We start from the raw sequence: 19,503 nt of genomic DNA on the forward strand, positions 1-19,503 counted from the left end.
TTTTTTGTATCACTTTCTATGATTTAAGTCCAAATTTGGTACCCGCCTACGATTTGCGTAGTATAAAGCAGGGATAAGTCCGCAGTGAAGTGTTCCATACAGGTAAAATTGATCAGTTTATGATAGTTATTGAGTGGTCTTATTGACACATATCTAGGTTATTGATATGTGATCTTTCATTCATTAATATGTGAATTTTCCAAATAACTACAAACTTCACAGGAACCTTTAAACTGGTGAAAAAAAATCGTTTTACCCATTTCCCCGCACAAATATTGGGTTGCTTTGTGGCCAGTCAATGTAGGTGGTTTAACGATTTTCAGTCATTAATATATGCGTTTCGGTGATATACTTCCTAGTGACTGTACAGTTTGATAACAGTTTGTAGATTGGATTTACAGTGCACAGCAGGTGTAGTTTTGACAAAATTCGCAGTTTCATACCGTTCAGTTTTTGTTTTTCGTTTGCTACAACTAAATAACACAAAAAGAAAACGATCCGTGCCACTGCAAAGAAATATGCCGGTTCGTAAAGAATCAATGGAAAATAACTTCTAAACCGCAATAAGTACTTCAAAAAAGGAAGGAATGTATAGAGCAGACAATTGGGTAATACCAGTTCTTTTAATTCTTTTCGGCATAAATGGAAGCCTAGTCTCGTTCGTGGGATATGTGACTTACCAAGAAAGGGAATCACTGCATTTAAATAAGGCAAGTATAACCGAATTTCCAGTGCCTTGTGAAGACCTCTCATTGAGTGCGGACGAAGATTGTCTAACGTTTGATGTGAAGAAAGGCGATTTGAGAACTTTCATAGATCACGCAGGAAAATACATATGTAGCAAAGACAACGCAACAGAAACCGTTCAAACGGTAATGCATTTTTAAGTTTATAATTTTGTCATATGAATGCAATTGCAGTAAAACCGTGAAGCTTGAAACAGAAAGTTTCTTACCAAGAATGTGCTCACAAAATACTTGGAATTTGAAATAACGATTTTTTTGTGAATATTCTTAATTTGTGCTATTTTATCATTTGATAAGTGCATTATCATTAGATGAACTAACGTAGAAGAAAAGCGTATCATTCTTCCAGTAGAATATTAAAAACATAAAAATGTCCATGCCGTCATAAACGGGAAAAGAAAATCCTGATACTTAAGACATATTTACGAAATTGAAATGAAATAAATTTTGAACAGGTGGGATATGTTCAGCATTTGTTGCAAATTTCCAAATTTACCGCTAAGTTATCTACAATGAACAGGAAGCTTATAACATAAGGCACTTTTAAAAAAAATCAAAATACTTTTTAAGTATATATTTTCAGTCATATTACGGTAGTTTCTGTTTCAAAAGTTGGATAAAGGTAGCCTTAAGCGGGATTAGTTTTATAAAAAAAAGATTACCGGTACTGTGCTAACATGCTTCATCAGATACGATTTATTTCAAAAGTAAAATCAGGTGTATAATGTTATCCTTAAATTTTATAGATAACCTAGTGTAGTAACTAATTCATTATCGGAAACGTGTCGAGACTTAAATAGACTTCCTGTGAACCGAAATTGAACACGTGGCAACGTGAATAAAAGTCGGAGAGCTTACCACTAATCCACCAAGTCATTTATTGATTAGATTGGATTTTTAATTATGTAGATATTTTAAGGGTACAAATAATACGAAAGCGCCTGAACATGTTGGCGAAGATTAATAAGTGCCAGCTCAATACTTACGAATAATGAGACACATTATTATAAAGGTTGTTCAAATTTAAAATCATACACCAGTCGTTGCAACCATAAAAGTGTTAGCTAAGTTCTATTGTTAAAAAAAGTTTTTTAAAAGTTTTTTTTTTCGAAACATTACACAAATATTTAATCACTGAAACATCGATCTTTATAAAAAAATATTACAATATATAACAACAGATCTTACTTAAAGTGGCTCAGAAAACTCTTGATTAAAAAAAATGTCATATAAAGAATCCAATAAAATCTAATGAAAATATTAAAAGCTTAACACATTTTCACAAAATTCTAATGTAAAACTTAGTTTATAAAGTTTATACAAAGTAATGGCTAAAGGACAAGCAGGTCAATGATTACCCTTAAAAATAACATGCCATTATTACGGCAATATGTCTTCTCCTCATTTTTTTGTGCTTACAATATGTATTAGACTGGCATCAGTAGTTAGAGTCATTTAAAATAAATATCTGCTTTATAATCTTCTTTATATATACATATAATCAATTTACAGTGACTCTTATCTCTGACTCTAACATAATTCTAGAGAGAAAATGGTTTTCTGAGATAATTTCATCGTCCATATGTAGAAAGAAATAAACAGTATTACAGATTAAATGTACTTGATCTCAACAGACTTTGTTAGTTTAAGTCTGTATTTGATAGCCTGATAGTAAACGTAACAATATGTAGAAATAGCAAAGCAAAACTATAATACCTTACAATGACTATAACTTATCTATATTGTAGCTTGAATCCATAAGCAGATGTAACTTACATAACCTATAACGTATCTGTAACGTACATTTACATTTGATTTTTATTCAGGTTGTAGAAAGGGAAGCCAGATTTCGATTAGCAAAAGGTAAATGCGTTTGTCTCTTTGTCGTCATTCTTTTTAAAATTGATAATTACAGAATGAAATTACATATGATAATATCGTATGATCGTTTATCTGATAATGCATATTGCGCAAAATGATACTACCATGCTCGTAGATATACTTGTAGTAAAGTGTCTTTATATGCGAATCATAATATTTAGAATACTCATTAGCTTTATCTTTATCGCTTAAATTGTTTAGACACAGTTTTTGTTCCCGGCGTACATGGAATATTCATGGATGGTCTGTCAAGGATGGCTTGGAAACGTTAGGCTGTATACAGCAATATATGTCAATAAGGTGATACGATACATTTGAAATGGTTGTTTGTTTGTTTGTTTGTTTGTTTTGGGTTTTAAGACGTTTTTCAACAGTCATGTAACGGCGGGCAGTTAACCTAACCAGTGTTCCTGGATTCTGTACCAGTACAAACCTGTTCCCCGCAAGTAACTGCCAACTTCCCCACATGAATCAGAGGTGAAAGACGAATGATTTCAGACACAATGTCTTTTATCAAATCGTCACGCAGAACATACGCCCGCCCGAGGATCGAACTCACGACCCCGCGATCTGTAGACGCTCTCCGTATTGAGCTAAGCGAGCGGGTCAAATTTGAAATGTTTAAATGTAAAAGGCAAGGTACTATAAATTATATCTTTTAACCTATGTGATGTGTGTGAGAATGATGTCAGATTAGGTACTTTTCTTATATTATTTATGATAAACGGTTATTATCCATTCGAACAAGATGTGGTGACTACTGATCCAGCACTCAAATATTCTCGTTAATCCAATAATGGAATCACTTAGGTTTTCAAAATACAACAAAATTCTTATTTAAATGAAACAGTTGATGTTTCATGTATGCGTGCATTTTGCATGTCCTGTCAGAGTGTCAGAGTGGTACACGTTTATAAATGAATTTCATATTCTACAATTAGGTTTAGATGAGCAATATCTTTCCTGTGGAAATGAAAGCTTAGCGGAGAAGTCTGGATATCTGACCGTGTTCTTCTCAGAAATATCAAAACATCAAAACCTTTCAGGTATTGTCGTTATGAATCTTTTATGTTCAAAGATCTTTATGTTGCTCACTTTGTTGATCACGTACAATTAAAACTCGTACACAAGTCCATTAGATTTAAAAAAAAAACCCAGAAACATCGAGTTCTTCCAATTTATTTATATTTTCTTAGCAACAATGTAAGAAAAAATGTATTAGTAGTGTGCGTATAAAAGCACTCAAAGAATTCATATTTCGTACACTTTAAAAGGTAATTTAATTTTTCGAACCTGAAAACTTTAATTCAGGAGCGCATTCTAAAAAGAAAACAAGTAAAAGATGTTGTTTTTGAAATCTATACAAATTTTTAAAAGAGAATGGAAATAAGTATTGGTTAAAGCTGGGAAGACAGCTAAATTATTTTCCATTTTGTGATATGTAGGAAAAGATTTCACTCATATTTTTCTTTCACCGTTAGTTCTTGTTTAGTTATATAGCTATACAGTTATAAAATCGGCAGAATGTTTCTGGATAATAGAGCCTAATAAAAGTTTGTTATTTTACAAAAGAGCAAAACAGGAATAGTCTGATTCTTTATTGAGAATAAAGTCTTCATGGTTAATTCAATAAAACATTGTGTGTATATAAAGCCTTTTTTTTATAGTTTTTAAGAGATGACTTAAGGATTAATCAAAAATTATTCGGTTCGTTTGAATGCACATGATACTATATACAAAAAAACTTAAATGGCTGTATTAGTATAACTTAAGACAATTAAAACATCTAAGAAAAACAATGTTGTACTTTTAACAACAGAATTCACAACAGAACTGACATAACATTTCAGGTGTAAGTTCTGATACAAAACTTCGCTGGAATCAACATTCAGCAAACTGTCATATTGACCCTTCAGTGTATTATGACAAAGGGGAGGTGATCACACCAGAAGGAAGGACATACTTTGTGTACGCATCTGCACATTTCAACATCAGCCGACAAGGAGAAAATGGGATCAAGAATTTTGGAAGACCGCGAAAATTTTCAATCCGAATTTGCAAGAGCGTGTACGGATATGAGCAAACATTACTTGGAAGAAGAGCATTGTTCAACACGACCAAAACGGAAAATGTTGTGTCAAGTTTACGCATCGGAAGCCATTTGGAATTGTCACGAAATGATAAAATTTATGTCCGTGTTAGTAACGCAGATATGATGATACATAATTCAACAGGAAATAACTTTGGACTTTTCCCATTATAGATTTCTGCTTGTGAGTATGCTTTTTAGTTTATGGTTTGAATTTCAAGAAAAATGTTTGCCGTGAATGTTTCCTAAACATGAGAGGTATTGAATGTGCCATAACGTTTACAGATGATAGAGCGGAAGTCTAGTTGATGGAATAGAAAGAAGTTCGAGCTAGCCATACTGCTAGAGATGTTATGCAGAATGATGACCAGTGTCCTTATTCATCAGCGTTTTAAGCCTGAGATTTGACTTAGATTTTAAAAGTAAAAACAATCGAATTGCCATAACTTCCTTCGTAATAACGGTATACTGCAGAAACTGTGCGTACCTTTTTTTTGAGTTGATGCCATATTCGTGCTAAGTATCATTAAATTAAATATAGGACAAAAAAAGTTTAGCACTTTAAAGTCTAAGTCTATTTTTTTTTTACTTTAAACGTTAATGGAAGATAGATAACTGGAGATTTGTTTAACAGATTTTGTAAACGCTACGTTAGGAAAAAGGCAGGTATGAAGCTGCTTCACAGTCAGTTGAAAGATTTAGTGTGCCCCATCCTAATCTCAGGTCATACGTATGTGTTAAAGTATTGACATTAAGGTGTTAAAGAGGAGAGTACCGGCTTAAAGTATACATTGCGGAGAATTGAAAGATCGTTTTGATTCACAAAGAAAAGAACTGGGAATATGAAGAGCATTAAATAGACAGTAGGTGTCGAATGCAACTCGGGCTTTGTTCTTCCAGGACAGTCCTTATCGGTCTTACAGTGTACAGAGAATTACGGTTGGAGCATTAAATTGCGACGTAAAATTAGTGAGTTATTAATTTCAACAGAAGCACGAAATTCAAGAGCAAGCGGATAGAAAGCTATATAACATTTGTAACTATCAATTGAGGTGGGCATGGATACAGTTTGATTTTGTTTCCATTGTTGAACTTATCTTTTCATCGTTACTTGTGGGGTTTATTTCATCACTAGTTCATTGCTACATTCAATTAAAGCTGATTCACACCATATCCTGAAGATTATAAATGATAAAATCTCTCAGAAGGTCATTTGCAAAGATAGAATCCAACCAAGCAAAATAATAGCAGACTCGGTTTGACAGAGTTAAAAACACATTCGACTTGACACACGTAACCATTACATCTCAATACAAACAGTTTGGTCAGCGATTTCATGTAAGTATAACTGTGATACAAAATGGGATTTCGATGATTTTTATGATTCAACTATGTTTGTCAACATCTTCTGAGAAACTTCAGCAGATTTTTGGATTCTTTCTGTAGGCTTGCTAAAAGGTATTATGTTTAACATCTTTTTTGTCAAACACATTGTCTAATTAAACATTTAAAACTGTGTATAAAGCAACTGGTATTAAGCATATCATCAATTTACCTGTTTTTCCTCTTCAAAGCTTAAAAACTCAGTAATTTATATCATTTACATTGCAAAAAGAGCGATTTAAGATGACGAATATTACCTGATTGACAGTTGATTTGATACTTGGTTTAAACACCAAGTTAAATACTGACCCAGATTCAGTTTCGGGATACGTCTTCAAAAATAAGTTTTTATATCCAGGCATACACTCGGCTTTATATGTTCCTATGCTTTTTTTCTACATGTATCTGAACTAACTAAACCTTTTGTTAAATACTATGAATATAAACCAAGACGAAATAACGTAAATGATATGTTCTGAACATAAGAGATTCACCTGGCGGGGATTACTTTTATTTACATGTCCCGTGGCTTTGGAACATGGTGGGGGTAAGAGTGAGGTGGGGTAAGAGTGAGGTTTGGTTCACACCAAAAACCAGTTTAAGCTCCCCAGTGTTGTTTTTGTCGCTGACCGTTCCAAGGCGGTGCTCACTGTGTCGTTTTGTCCTCGTGTGATTGCTTTATATATATGTGTGTGTGTGTTTGTAGTATGCACATCTGCGTGTTGTGAGTTTCGTTTTTGGGAGACTGCGATTTTGGAACGTGGCATTCCCTGTTTGATATTTATCCAAGCTGTTTTAATATTAACTTAAAATTGAATTGCTGTTTCCTCTCACGTTTCTACAAAAGCAAAAAAACGTGACACAGAAATAAGTTTACAATATTTTACAGAAATATTTCAATTATTTAAAGAATATATGCCTTAACCATAATTTTACTATGGTTAGTTTCAAGAAATGCAATATCTGCAGTCAAATGCATAAAAAAGTAAGTGATTATCAATAATTATTTCTCTGATTTTAAAACTTCTGAGCTTTGTATACTTTGCTTTAAATTCTTTTCTGATTTTTGTCAGACATTACAATTTATTGCATATATTAGTTGTATATGTATAATATATATAATCATTATATAAGCAACTCGTAAGGCCAATGGAATTAAAAGTGAGATGAAAACATTGGTTGAAGGGCTATTCAGACGTGATTCAAGACATCAGTGAAAGTACACCAAAAACACTATAAGAAATAAAACAATAGCAATAGAAAAATATATATGTTTGTTGCTAGCAAAGTGTGTATTGTAACTGTATCGATTTTGTTCAAATTTAGGTTTGTGAAATAAAGCATTTGAATGACTAAACTTTCTCATATTTCTTTTGAACATTTAATGCCACATAACAAAGGCGTTTCAGTGACTTGTGAAACAACAAAGAGTTCACATGGAATTAAAATTTCATCTTTGTTGATTTCAATCTAGCAATATGATATTTCCTTTGTTACATTAATGCCCTTGTGTTTTGCAGATGACAAATAAATTGCCTTTAGTCTAAATGAAAATGAAAGCAACAATTAGTGAGTGTAATTGCGCATTTGAATTACAAGCGGTATCCTGCATATGGTAAATTCATTATTGCATAATAGCGTCCGTATAAAATAATGCTTAGTCACTCGAATTTCTGTGCTAAAACGACTAAAACCATTATAAAGTTTGCTTTCAAGTCACATTGACTATTGCCTTTCTAGCTTTCTATCGTTGAAAAAGACCCAATATGCTAATGCCCACATGATTTTAGGGCCGTCCACAAGCCAGCTGGAAGGATGGCGTTTCAATGCGTTGCCTCACTGTGTTTTCTTTTATTTGTTCCGATCTTCCTCATTGTTTATATGTTTTACTATGTTCATACATTTTTGCGTATGTATTATGTACACATCTATGAACTGCTATAGGGTCGTGTTCTTATAAACAGGTTTTTCCCCACAGGACATGTAATACATGTATTGTTATTCTTCTAACACGAGGTCACGAACAAAAGCTCGAGCCCAGAATATTTAGGGATAAGTGATTGAAAGTCAACGGCCTAAACTACTCGACCACGGACCACTGATATCGAGATTTAGCAATATAACTTAATACTATTACTCCATCAGTCACAATATATGTTGAATCTAAATTCACGCGATTATCTCTTGGAAAAGAAACAAAACTTGACTAAACTAAATTTAAAATGTTTTGAGAAAGCTGTGACAAAATGCAATTATAATAAACGGTTCATTTCTCTTCATTTCATAATCATTGCCATCTGTTAAAGCAGTTTTCTCAAATACATGACAAACTTTAAGTCACCCTAACTTATTTTCTGGGAGAATAAATGATCATTAAAGAAAGCCAATCGTCCGTTGCGTTAAGTGACAAAGCATCTACAGCAGCACCCAATAGATAGTAAAATTTTGATATAGAGTATCACAGCAGCAAAGACAGTGACATTTAATATATAGTGAAAACAGGTTTATTCGGTGGGATATAATATTGAGGACCCAAAATTATGATGCAATTATCTCGAGTACTCAACATATCATCATGAATCAAAATAACTCGACTTGTAATCTTGAGCGCAGGTCATACTAATTTGCGCGTTTCATGCAATGCCTCGTGCGTCCGACTCCTCATCCTCTGTGCTGAAGAAAAAAAACAAACACAAAGCATAATACTTGACACAAACCACAAAAGTTCGTGGGCTTTACGTACAACACGATAAGCTGTTGCATTGTGGCAAAGGCATTAGTGACAAGATTCTGATCCTGCTAGGATCCGTTGTGATGTGATCAGTTATGTAGCCACCAGCTAATCATAGAATGAATTATATTTTAATACGCGCCTGTTTCTTAGCATTAAAGATTAAAGAACTGCATCCAAGAAGTTAAAATATACGTGGTAAAGGCATAACTAACCCATTCAAAAGTGGTTACTTTATTAGAAAACAAACAATTTTCCTTTAAAAGAGATGCACAATATGACAGTGCTCGAATAAATATGTCGAGAGCTTAAAAGATACTAAATCGAGGCGAGGCGACTAAATGTGAAGCCCAATTGATATTTTAATCGTTTAAAAGTAAGTATGTGTTTTAAATCATAAAACGCACAAATGAACAAACGAAACTAGTATTCGGAGGTTCATACAAAATACAGATCTACGGTTTAATCAAGTGTAATGCTTTTATAAACGTGTATATCTTTCCCGTTCAATGCAAGTACAGTTTCCAAGTATGAGGACACGCATTAAATGGTTATATATTTGTGTAAATGCCACGAACGTGGTATCTTTGAAAACGTAAGCGAATCTTGCTTCCCGGCAGAAATCCACGAAAATCATTGATCTATCAGGTTCACAAACAGTTCTTCATCAGATTCTCACAATTCTTTCTAATAGTAACAAGGTCGGTATGAATAATGATTTCTCCACCAAGTAAAATTACAGAAACCCTAGAAAAGTGAAAAATGAATAAAAATATGATACCTAGGACTTAATCATCATATAAATTATGTGCAAAAATGCTATCTACGACCACGTTGACTGTACTATTATTACAAAAATTATTACATTATTTCCTCCTTTTCAAATTTAATCTATAGTGTTATTCATCGCTGGAACATTAACAAACAGAACATCGGCCTTTATGATGAAATCACTATATTTTGGTAAAGTATTGCTCTTTCCCCATATCGGTTTCTACTAGAAGGTGGTTTATTTTATTAGCCATTATACATTTGTTCCTTTTGAAACAAAAACACTGAGATGCCATATTCAAAACAAACATTAAACAAATAGGTCCGTATGCTTGCTATTGAGATATTTGCCCATGATTAAAGTAATCCGCTCATTTAAAGCTGGTTTTAGGACATTATTAAACGTGTCAGATGTTTTGATATCTAAAGAATGTAACTTTAGAAAGGTAGTAACGTTGCCATTGTAATTGTTTTACGCATGGGTAACCATTAATTCATAAAACGGTTTTCATTTCCGTACGCCGAATCCAGGCTTTATTTTACGTTATCCGGATAAATGATGTTCCTCCATCACTTTCGGTATGTCAAACGTGCAGAACTACCTTAAAGAGGTGGCTAAGACAAATATTCAATTTGCTCTATATCTGTTTTAAATATCGTACAAGAAAGACAAATATTAGAAAATGTGCAAGTTTTGTTTTGGTAATATCCTTTGAGATCATATAATGGTATATAAAGTTACAAAGACATTAATCAAATCGTTGTTATGACGTCTATGTTAAAATTGATAGTATTACCATAACGAAATAGAATCTGTTATCCGGATATTAAAAGGACAATGCGACAAGATATTTTAATAATGATACAAACATGTGCATACAGTAAAAGGCTGAGTTAACGAGACCTGCAAAAACTCCTTAGTCTCACCTTTATATTGAATTAGATGGGAATTTGTCCATTAGATTTACATATCACTTGGCCCTTGTCTTTGTCCTCTGTTCCTTTTAATTAGTTTTAAAATAAATTTTAGTGAAACCTTTAATTCTAAATCAACTTCTTTCGGCGAATGTTATGCAAAGCATCAGAATTCTACTTGCATGTATTATGATTCAGAATGGTTTGTTAAGGTTAAAATTCAGTTGCGGGAAGGGAACCATGAAATGAAAGTTAAAAAGAATATCTGCAAGTAAATGCAGACGTGGTATGTTCAATCATCAAGTCATATAATCTATTGCACTTCAACCTTTTTATTTTGACTTGTCACAAAATAGTTAATTAAGATGACTTTCATTTTCTATTCCATGAAGCCTCTAGTGCCGGTATCAGCCACCTTTTAATATCGGGTATTAGTTACAAATAAACTAAGCAGGTAATATAACATACTACAAATGCTTTCTTTATGTAAAATTTTGAAAGTTTTGTTAATAAAATCTGTAAAAAGATCCTTTAGAAGCATAGAATGCAACCCTGCAAAATAATAGCAGACTCGATTCAATTGAGTCTGTTCATGACCTCTCACGCCCGACCCCTCCCCCACCCCGCTCTCCGACACCGGCTTAAGCGGAACTCTATTACACATATACTGAATGGACTCCATGATCCCAAAGGGCCAGGAAATATAACAACACTGAATCCAAGTACGGGAAGACATTTTATAGCCGCCACACGGCACTTTTGTCAATTTATTAGTTCTCAAGGTTCATTCACACAGAAGAATCATCGTTAAAACATACGGGATTCTATATCAACCTTTTAGAGGAATATTCTGTCTTTTGTGAGGATTTATCACCGAGTCCATATGAGGAAATCGACACATTTAAAGCAAAGAAAAACAGATTCAAATACGTTTTGTATAACAGTATTACAGTAAATACGTTTGCAGTTACACTAACCGTAAACTGGTTGTAGAAAAGGTAGATAATGAGTATGAGTATTACATTTAAAATTTACAAAGTATTGAAAAAAATATGTGGAATCCTTATTTCTTAAATATGAGGTCACATAAGGAGGAATGCGACCTATAGAACTTGCCTCGAAATACGTGAATACCACTTGAGCAATTCATTCTGTCAATTAAAAGTTTTTGAAGTTTTTCTTCTTTTCTCTGTTTTGTAAATCTTTTGAATGAAGTACAGAGAGGACATTACTAGGATGCTACAACAAGGTTTGGTCAAGATCTATCAACTGGTTCATGAGGAAAAGTCTTTGAAAATTCTCTGTTTTTACATTAGTATTCCCTAAATGGCGCCGACTACCCCCATTAAAAATATGGGAGAATACCTCATAATGATGGTATAGACTATGTTTGATGAAGATCCACCAAGCGGTTGATGTTAAGAAGTTATTTAAAGGTATTTCTATTCATAAAATTAAATGACCCCTTAAAGGGGCAGATGTGAAGAAAGTTGGGAGAGGCTCTACAGTTTAGGTTAAATTCTGATAAATTAAATTCTTACGCCACCAGGAAGGTGTTTTACATATCCAATTATCGCCTGGATAACACAAAAGTCAGTGTGAAAACTTTTGGTTGCCAAAATGTTCTTTTCTTAATAGAAAGTTCTTGTTATATCCGTCTTGAAAAGGGTGATAACTTGGTGGCGTAATTAACACGTCCGTCTACTACACGGTTATTCGTATTCGCATTTAAAATTGTAAGAAAGTGTTGAAGTCAGGGAAAACCAAAACCTTTCAAAAACTCAAAAATGTCCTGTCAAATTGGTGGTATAACTTTAGGCATGTCTTCGTCTAGTGCATAGAATATTCTTAACGCTGCCTACCGCAGGTTATCTCAAAGTCATTCAAAGTTTAAATATATACATGTATATTTCGAACAGTCAGAAGTGTTTTAAAGATATATAAAGTGCAATTCATTATTTGGTCGAATCTATGTAAGACAACATACAAACAGAAAAGAGAGCAGTATACCTGAAAACATGGGGCAAAACATCACATCAAACAAATCCGACCACTTGCGAACTGACACTGTATAGAAAGACGGTTATCAATCATTCCTCCTACTTCAAATTGGTATAATATCGCAGAAAAAAATCTTGTTTTGGATCAGTCTTTTAGAAAGAAAAAGATTCTATTTCTTTGCAATGATAAAGTCAGTTGCGTGTTGGAGTAGCTTTGTAAGACAGTCAAGTATTGAGACAGAAACCTTAGAATAATTGTGAGTACGAGAATCTTTAATGCACAGACATGCATGTCATTGTGCAGAAACGAATCTGATAAATACTCAGAAAGACATGTTATGATGTTCAAAATATCCAATAATTGGCATGCTTTATCTAATCACGTTCAGAACATGATGCAACCGAAGCCTTATAAAACCTTCAAACATGGCCGTATCAAACATTGTTGAGTGTAATTAAAGGTAACCCATGTAAAGGAAATTTATGTCCATCGTTAATAAATGTAGTAAATAAATACGGCAATGCATATGAAACTTTGATTTTTTAAAGAAAGAAATATGATAAATACGGAAAAGAAAATGGTAGGCTAAGGGTATATGGTTTCTGCAACCACTGACATTTCAAAAGCAAAGTAGATGAGTTCTCAACATGACGTCACGAGCAGAGCTGAAGCCAACGGCGATGGAAGAAAAATGTTCCGTTACTCAACCAAGGAGGCCCAAGAAGCTGTCTATATTACTGGCCTTTGTGGAGTCAGAAATTTTCAAATTTGTCATTCAAGCCACCTTTTATTTAAATACAAAATTGTGAGGATAAAATAAAAACAAAGACGTTCACTTAAAAAAATATTTGAATAACGCCTGTTGAGACACAAGCTGTTGAACACGATTCTCTTTGTTTGCGACACATGTTAACATCAACAGCTTTATAACAAGATCCAAGATTTCATTACTTTAATTTGAATCTTGTTGACAGATGGTGTTTACTTTCGTTTCCTTCTTCTAAATTAAAAAACAAAAAAAAAACAAATTGACATGTCATTCTATTTTTCAAATTCATTTAACAAGGTAGATTATTTTAGATTAAACCTTGTCAAAAGGTTATTTACAATGGACAACATTTTGAATTAATGATATGTTAGAAAAGCTTACAAATATGTTCGAAGAGTAAAACGCAGGAATATCACTTACATAAAATAGCAATAGGTGCATTTATAGTTTTATTTACATAGTTTCTGCCGCTCAATGTCTTAGTGTTCAAGTTTCAGTCAGAAGAAGCACCATCAAAAATACTGGATACTTTAGAAAACTTTTAGAGGAATATTTTGTCTTCTGTGAGGATTTATCACTTAGCCCATACGAAAGTTCTGACACATTTATCGTGAAGAAAAACAAATTCAAATACATTTTGTGTAATGATAAATAAATTTTCCGTAACACGAACCTTACACTAGTTGTGGAAAAGGTATCTTATTAATAACGAAATAGTTCTTATTAGACCTTTCTAACGTAAACGTAATTACGAAACGGAATACTGAATTCGTAAAATTTTAGGCTAACTTGTGGTCTAGGGGAGACAATTTCATCCAATAGTAATGCAATAGTATCTCCCTTAGACCATTATTTGCAAATAACATTTACGGATTCAGTAATCCGTTTCCGATTTACGTTTACGTTAGAAAGGTCTATTACAGGTCTTTACTTCTTACTTAGATACATTTATCTTTAAAACATGTTTTCAGAGAATTTTCGAAATATTAAAAGTATACCCGATATTTTCAAAGTGAAAAATATCAAATACATTTTATTTCAGTGCAAAGGTACTATAAAATGAGTGAATTTAGTCAGAACATGACATAAAATGAAAACTTGTTTTATATGAACTCGAAGACCATCAGACAGTTCCGAACCTTTCATTGTTGAGTGTGGAAGGGATGTTCGTCTTCTCCATCCTAGCCAAGCGAATGACGATCTACATGATAGGGAACGATTATATCGACACCTCTGTACAGAAAGGAGGAATTCCTTGATTCTCTGGTTGTGTCGAGAATACCAGCGCACTGACACAACTGCTACATGAGGCGAGAATCAATCAAAATGACCTTACAGTAGTATGGGTTAATCTAGCTAACGCCTATGGCTCCATACCCCACCAACTAATTAAGCTGGCACTATAGCACTTCCATGTCCCACAGCACACTAGCAACTTGATCATGAGCTACTTCAACAACATTCATCTAAGGTTCTCGTGCAACAGGTTCACAATAGATTGGATTCCACTCGAGAAGGGGATTGTCACAGGATGCAACATCTCTGTCATCTTGTTCGTTACCCGAGCAGCAGAGAGGGAATCAAGAGGCCCACAGACAAACACTGGGATTCGTCTCCCATCCAATGACTGTCACTACAGAAACACATATTCATGCGAGATGGATCCTACAAGCACTTGACGAGACGGTGTTATGGGTGCGGATGCCGTTTAAACCAGGAAAGTCGAGGTGTTTGGTAGTTACGAAGGGGAAAGTATCGGACAAGTTCGTCAACAACTCAGTTAAATGTTTGGGAAAGTGGTTTGATTCCACGCTCAAGGACAACACCCAAAGTCAAGACAGGTTAAAACAACAGGTTGAAGAAGGGCTGAGGAGGTCAGTGGGGTCAGAACTCCCCGAGAAGTACAAAGCATGGATTTTCAGCATGGTCTCCTGGCTAGACTTATCTGGCCATTAATGGTCAACCTAATCCCTATCAGCATAGTCGATGCGTTGGATCAGTCGGTTAGCAAGCATCTAAGGAGGTGGCTAGGCCTGCCACCATCATTCACCAGTATAGGCTTATACAGCCGGTCAACAAAACTGCAGATGCCATTCAACTTCCTGGTCGGGGAGTACAAAGTTGCTAAGACACGCCTGCTGCTGACACTCGGGGACTCAACTGACGAGGTGCAGGTATAGAAGTTAGAACTAGGAGGAAGTGGTCAGTGAGCCAAGCAGTGGAACAAGCTTAAAGTAATCTCAAACACTAGGACATAGTAGGATCAACAAACACGGGCAGTAAAGGACTTGGTACCAAGCACCATCAACGATGGAGGGAGTCTGATAAAGTGGAGAGAAGATTAATGGTACTGAAAAAACTAAGGAGAGCAGAAGAGGAGACAAGGTCACCAAGATAAGTCCAACTTTGACCAAAAGGGGATTGGATGAAGTGGAACTTACCAGAGAGGAAGATTGACTGGCAGGAGCTGTGGAGATACGAGCTACTTCAACTGAGTTTCCTTCTTCGATCTGTATACGACATGTTGCCCTCTCCGACAAATTTGAAGCTGTGGAAGTTATCGGAAGATTCCAGCTGCCCACTGTGCGGGAACATAGGATCATTACGCCATATGATGTCATTGTATAACACCGCACTTTCTTAAGGTCGGTATAGATGGCGCCACGATCATTACTTTGCGAGATGGCAGACATTCTGGAGAAAGAGAAGAAGGAAGAGAGACTCCTAAATCGGACAGGACCACAATTTATCAACTTTGTGAAAGAAGGAGAGAAGAAATCTTCAAAATTAATAAGTACCGGCATTCTATATGAATCCAAGAACTGGGAATTGTTGGTAGACCTTGGGAAGAAGCTAAAGTTCCCTTAGGAAGTCAGCCACACATCTTTACGGCCAGACATAGTTATGTGGTCCAGGTCTCCGAAGTTAGTGGTATTGGTGGAACTTACTGTCCTTTGGGAGGAGAGAGCAGATGAAGCGTACGAGCTCAAGAAGAGAAAATACCAAGATCTTGCGCACACCTGTAGAGATAGAGGTTGGAAGACTTTGGTCTTCCCAGTAGAAGTTGGATGCAGAGGATTTCCACCACAGTCAGTGTGGAGAATGCTAGGAGCAGTGGACATTAAAGGAAGAGCCCGAAAGACCGCAGCCCATGCACTTAGAAAAGCTGCAGTGCAGAGAGAGAGCGTCAAGTTGGCTCCGGCTACGACGCATCTTGTAGTGACTGATCAACACTCCCTGCCCCGCTATCTAGACGGTGTTTCGAGATAAGGGGCGAAACATCCGGTGACAGATGCAGACTCGGCTGACAACGTCTACATTTAGCAGTATAGACTGTATTTACACAACATGCCCCTTTTTATACTAAGAAAATTTTGGTAAACGTTTGAATTTTAGCTTGTATATCATATGTTGAATATTTGGATTTATGTTGCATTTGTGCATAATAAATCTGCTTATGGACCCCTGCAAATCTGTCCAATATTGGAGGGTCGTAACGACAACGGTTATATCATAGCGTTTATTCGTGTGAGAACATTGGTTGCTTCCCTTGGCATTATGAAACAAGAGCGCCGCCAAGCGGGGCAATATACGCCCGAAGGCTTACATTATAGGATGGGAGCAAAATTTTAAGAACTTGACTGTTTTAGCCCCAAAGGACTGGAACAACAAAAGGAAAACTTCAAAAAACAAATCTAAGTCCACAAAAAAAAATATTCAAAGTCTACAAAAAATCCTTATCAGGTAAAGGTATGTAAAATACACCTTAAAATTGGAGGTAATGTCCATGTTGTACCACAGAAAAGTGGTCTCGGTTTTTCCCTACGGCCAATAATAAAAAAGTTTTAAAAAAAGCTATTTATAGTAACATAAAAGGGAAGTAATTCAAAAAAAATTATTGTAAGTATAAAAAAAAAGAGATCTGCCAAATAAAAACAAAAGCACTGCAATGCAGAGCAATACACACAAAGCAAAGTCATATATGAACCCTGACCCTTAAGTGTGACCTTGACCTTGAAGCGAGTCATTCGGAACATGCGCTCTGCACATTGTTACAATGTGGTGAACATTTCTGCCAAGTTTCTTTGAAATCCTTCTAGCAGTTCAAGAGTTACAGAGCGGACACGAAACAAACTGATATGACTTTTGACCCCTAAGTGTGACCTTGACCTTGAAGCAAGTCATCCGGAACATGCTCTCTGCACGTCGTCTTGGTGTGGTTAACATTTGTGTCAAGTTTCTTTGAAATCATTCAAGGGGTTCAAGAGTTACAGAGCGGACACGAAACAAACTGATATGACTTTTGACTCCTAAGTGTGACCTTGACCTTGAAGCGAGACATCCAAAACATGCGCTCTGCACATCGTCTCGGTGTGGTGAACATTTGTGTAAAGTTTCCTTGAAATCCTTCAAGGGGTTCAAGAGTTACAGAGCGGACACGAAATTGCTAACGGACAGACGGACAGACGGACGGACAGACGGACACCAGCGTCACAACATAATACGTCCCTTCGGGCGTATAAAAAGCGTGAATTTCGTTCTTTGGATTCGAAACGTTTGCTCTGCTATTTCAATTCTTGTTAGCGGCAGAGCAACATAAAATTTCACCGAATTTATCTTGACCATAAATGCTGACCACGTGTTCTCCAGTCAAATTGGAAAATCAAAATAGATCGACTTAACAGCAGGTAAAAGTGCAGATTGTTTCGGAGCGATGAATTACCCACAACTGCAGTAGACACACAGAGCAAACTTCGCAACCTAGGCACAAGTTTTCGGCAGTTGCGGATCCAGCAGCCATCGTGATCCTCGGAATGATAGACTAAAGTGCTTCTACACCGTTTGCAGCTCTTAGGCTCAAAAGAATCACCCGGTGAGTTGTTTTCTTTAACTTCATTAAACGTTAGAAGACTGTCATACTCTATACACAGTACACTGGCGTAGCTCCATGTAGGAACCGTACATGAAAGAATGCACAGAACATGACAAGTGTTTGTAATCAAAATTTATTCGTTCGGCCAGAGATATGAAAACATGTTTCCCTCTCATTTGCTAGAATAGATCATTGTACCGTCTAGCTTGCATACTTTAATATGCTCTTGTAAATCTCGGAGGTATTTTTCCCGACTTTCACGTAGTACTACTTTTGAAAAATGTAAAGAAAAACAAGAGCTGTCACTAATGGTAACAAATGACCCCACAGCGCCTTGACCTTTGACCTGGTGACCTTGACCTTTGACCAGGTGATCCCAAAGTCAACAGGGGTCGTGTACTCAATAAGTACTATCAGCATGTGAAGTTTGAAGGTCCTGGGCGTAGTGGTTCGCGAGTAAAGCGCCTTCATGCAAAAAGTTAACGTTGTGACGAACGAACGAACGAACGAATGAACTAACGGACGGACAGTTGAAAACTATTATGCCTCCCTTCGGGAGTTATATCAGCTCTCTGACCTGGTTATTGTTTTCTCTATTCGTTAATCTAATTTTAGCAGATATGGATATACAAGTGTCTTTTGTTCTTTTTTCGAATGCTCAAAGTAAATATTTTTATCCGTCTGTCTATTTTACGATATACCAATAAAAGATGTTGTTCTTTGTTTTGTATAAATTCAGCTACTTCAGATCAATTTGAATACAGTTCCTAGATTTTCACTCGTTCTTGGGCCTATTTTCCACAAGGTAGCCATAAATTTGCTTCCTGAAAACGAAAAGAAAAAAGGAGCTGAATAGTATGCAGTAAAATGCGGGTCGGCTGAAGTCGGGTGCCTTCGTGTTGCTGCGTTTCGGAAGGTGCACCGCTGGATAGACGCCCCACTTTAGTTTTAAAGCAAACTATTCAAAAACATGTAAATATCAGCATGAACGGTGTCTTGTTTTGTGCAGGATGCATTCTGCGGGTGGAGTAATGCCCATTTGACGCCCGGTTTAGGCGCAAATGCGCTAAAAATGGGAAAATCGAGATCTGTTAATTGATACGAATATCTGGCTATTAGCTTTACAGATCTTATCTACACATGATATTGGCATTTCAGAAAGGTGCCCCAGATACACAAGCATCGCAACTTCAGGCGTTGCCCCTTCTGGAGCAGTCGTAAAATATTAGATCAATACCGCATATTACGTCCTGTGTGCGGCATGTTAAATTTATACTTTCAGCGCCATTGGCTATATAGCTCATGGTACCTGTGATTGTCTAGTCGGGATGCAGCGTCGGTTGA

The 19,503-nt window shown here is 35.7% G+C and overlaps 2 protein-coding genes across 4 annotated transcripts in view; both read left to right on the forward strand.

Annotated features, from left to right (window-relative positions):
* The first annotated feature begins 270 nt into the window (after positions 1-270).
* The window catches only part of LOC123554551 (uncharacterized), a 179,333-nt gene continuing 160,100 nt past the window's right edge, over positions 271-19,503 (forward strand). Inside the window, exons 1-5 of one of the 3 annotated variants that reach the window (XR_008371680.1) lie at positions 271-872; positions 2,573-2,609; positions 2,829-2,927; positions 3,569-3,673; positions 4,478-7,458. Coding sequence is in view for 2 of the 3 variants with exons in the window: in XM_053548026.1 (XP_053404001.1) it covers positions 588-872; positions 2,573-2,609; positions 3,569-3,673; positions 4,478-4,890 (840 nt within the window). In the remaining variant the exon portion in view is untranslated. Of the gene's footprint in view, positions 873-2,572; positions 2,610-2,828; positions 2,928-3,568; positions 3,674-4,477; positions 7,459-19,503 lie in introns of those variants that run through there. The other 2 variants (XM_053548026.1, XM_053548025.1) reach the window with 2 other exon arrangements.
* On the forward strand, positions 16,191-16,556 carry LOC128558219 (uncharacterized). The gene has a single exon (XM_053547089.1). The coding sequence runs from the start codon at positions 16,191-16,193 to the stop codon at positions 16,554-16,556; it is 366 nt and encodes a 121-aa protein (XP_053403064.1).

This window comes from Mercenaria mercenaria, chromosome 7 (assembly GCF_021730395.1).
Source record: "Mercenaria mercenaria strain notata chromosome 7, MADL_Memer_1, whole genome shotgun sequence".
NCBI lineage: Eukaryota > Metazoa > Mollusca > Bivalvia > Venerida > Veneridae > Mercenaria > Mercenaria mercenaria.

Excerpts from the sequence above, each read along its gene's own strand:
- LOC128558219 (XM_053547089.1), top strand. The coding sequence starts at position 16,191 with ATGTGGTCCAGGTCTCCGAAGTTAGTGGTATTGGTGGAACTTACTGTC.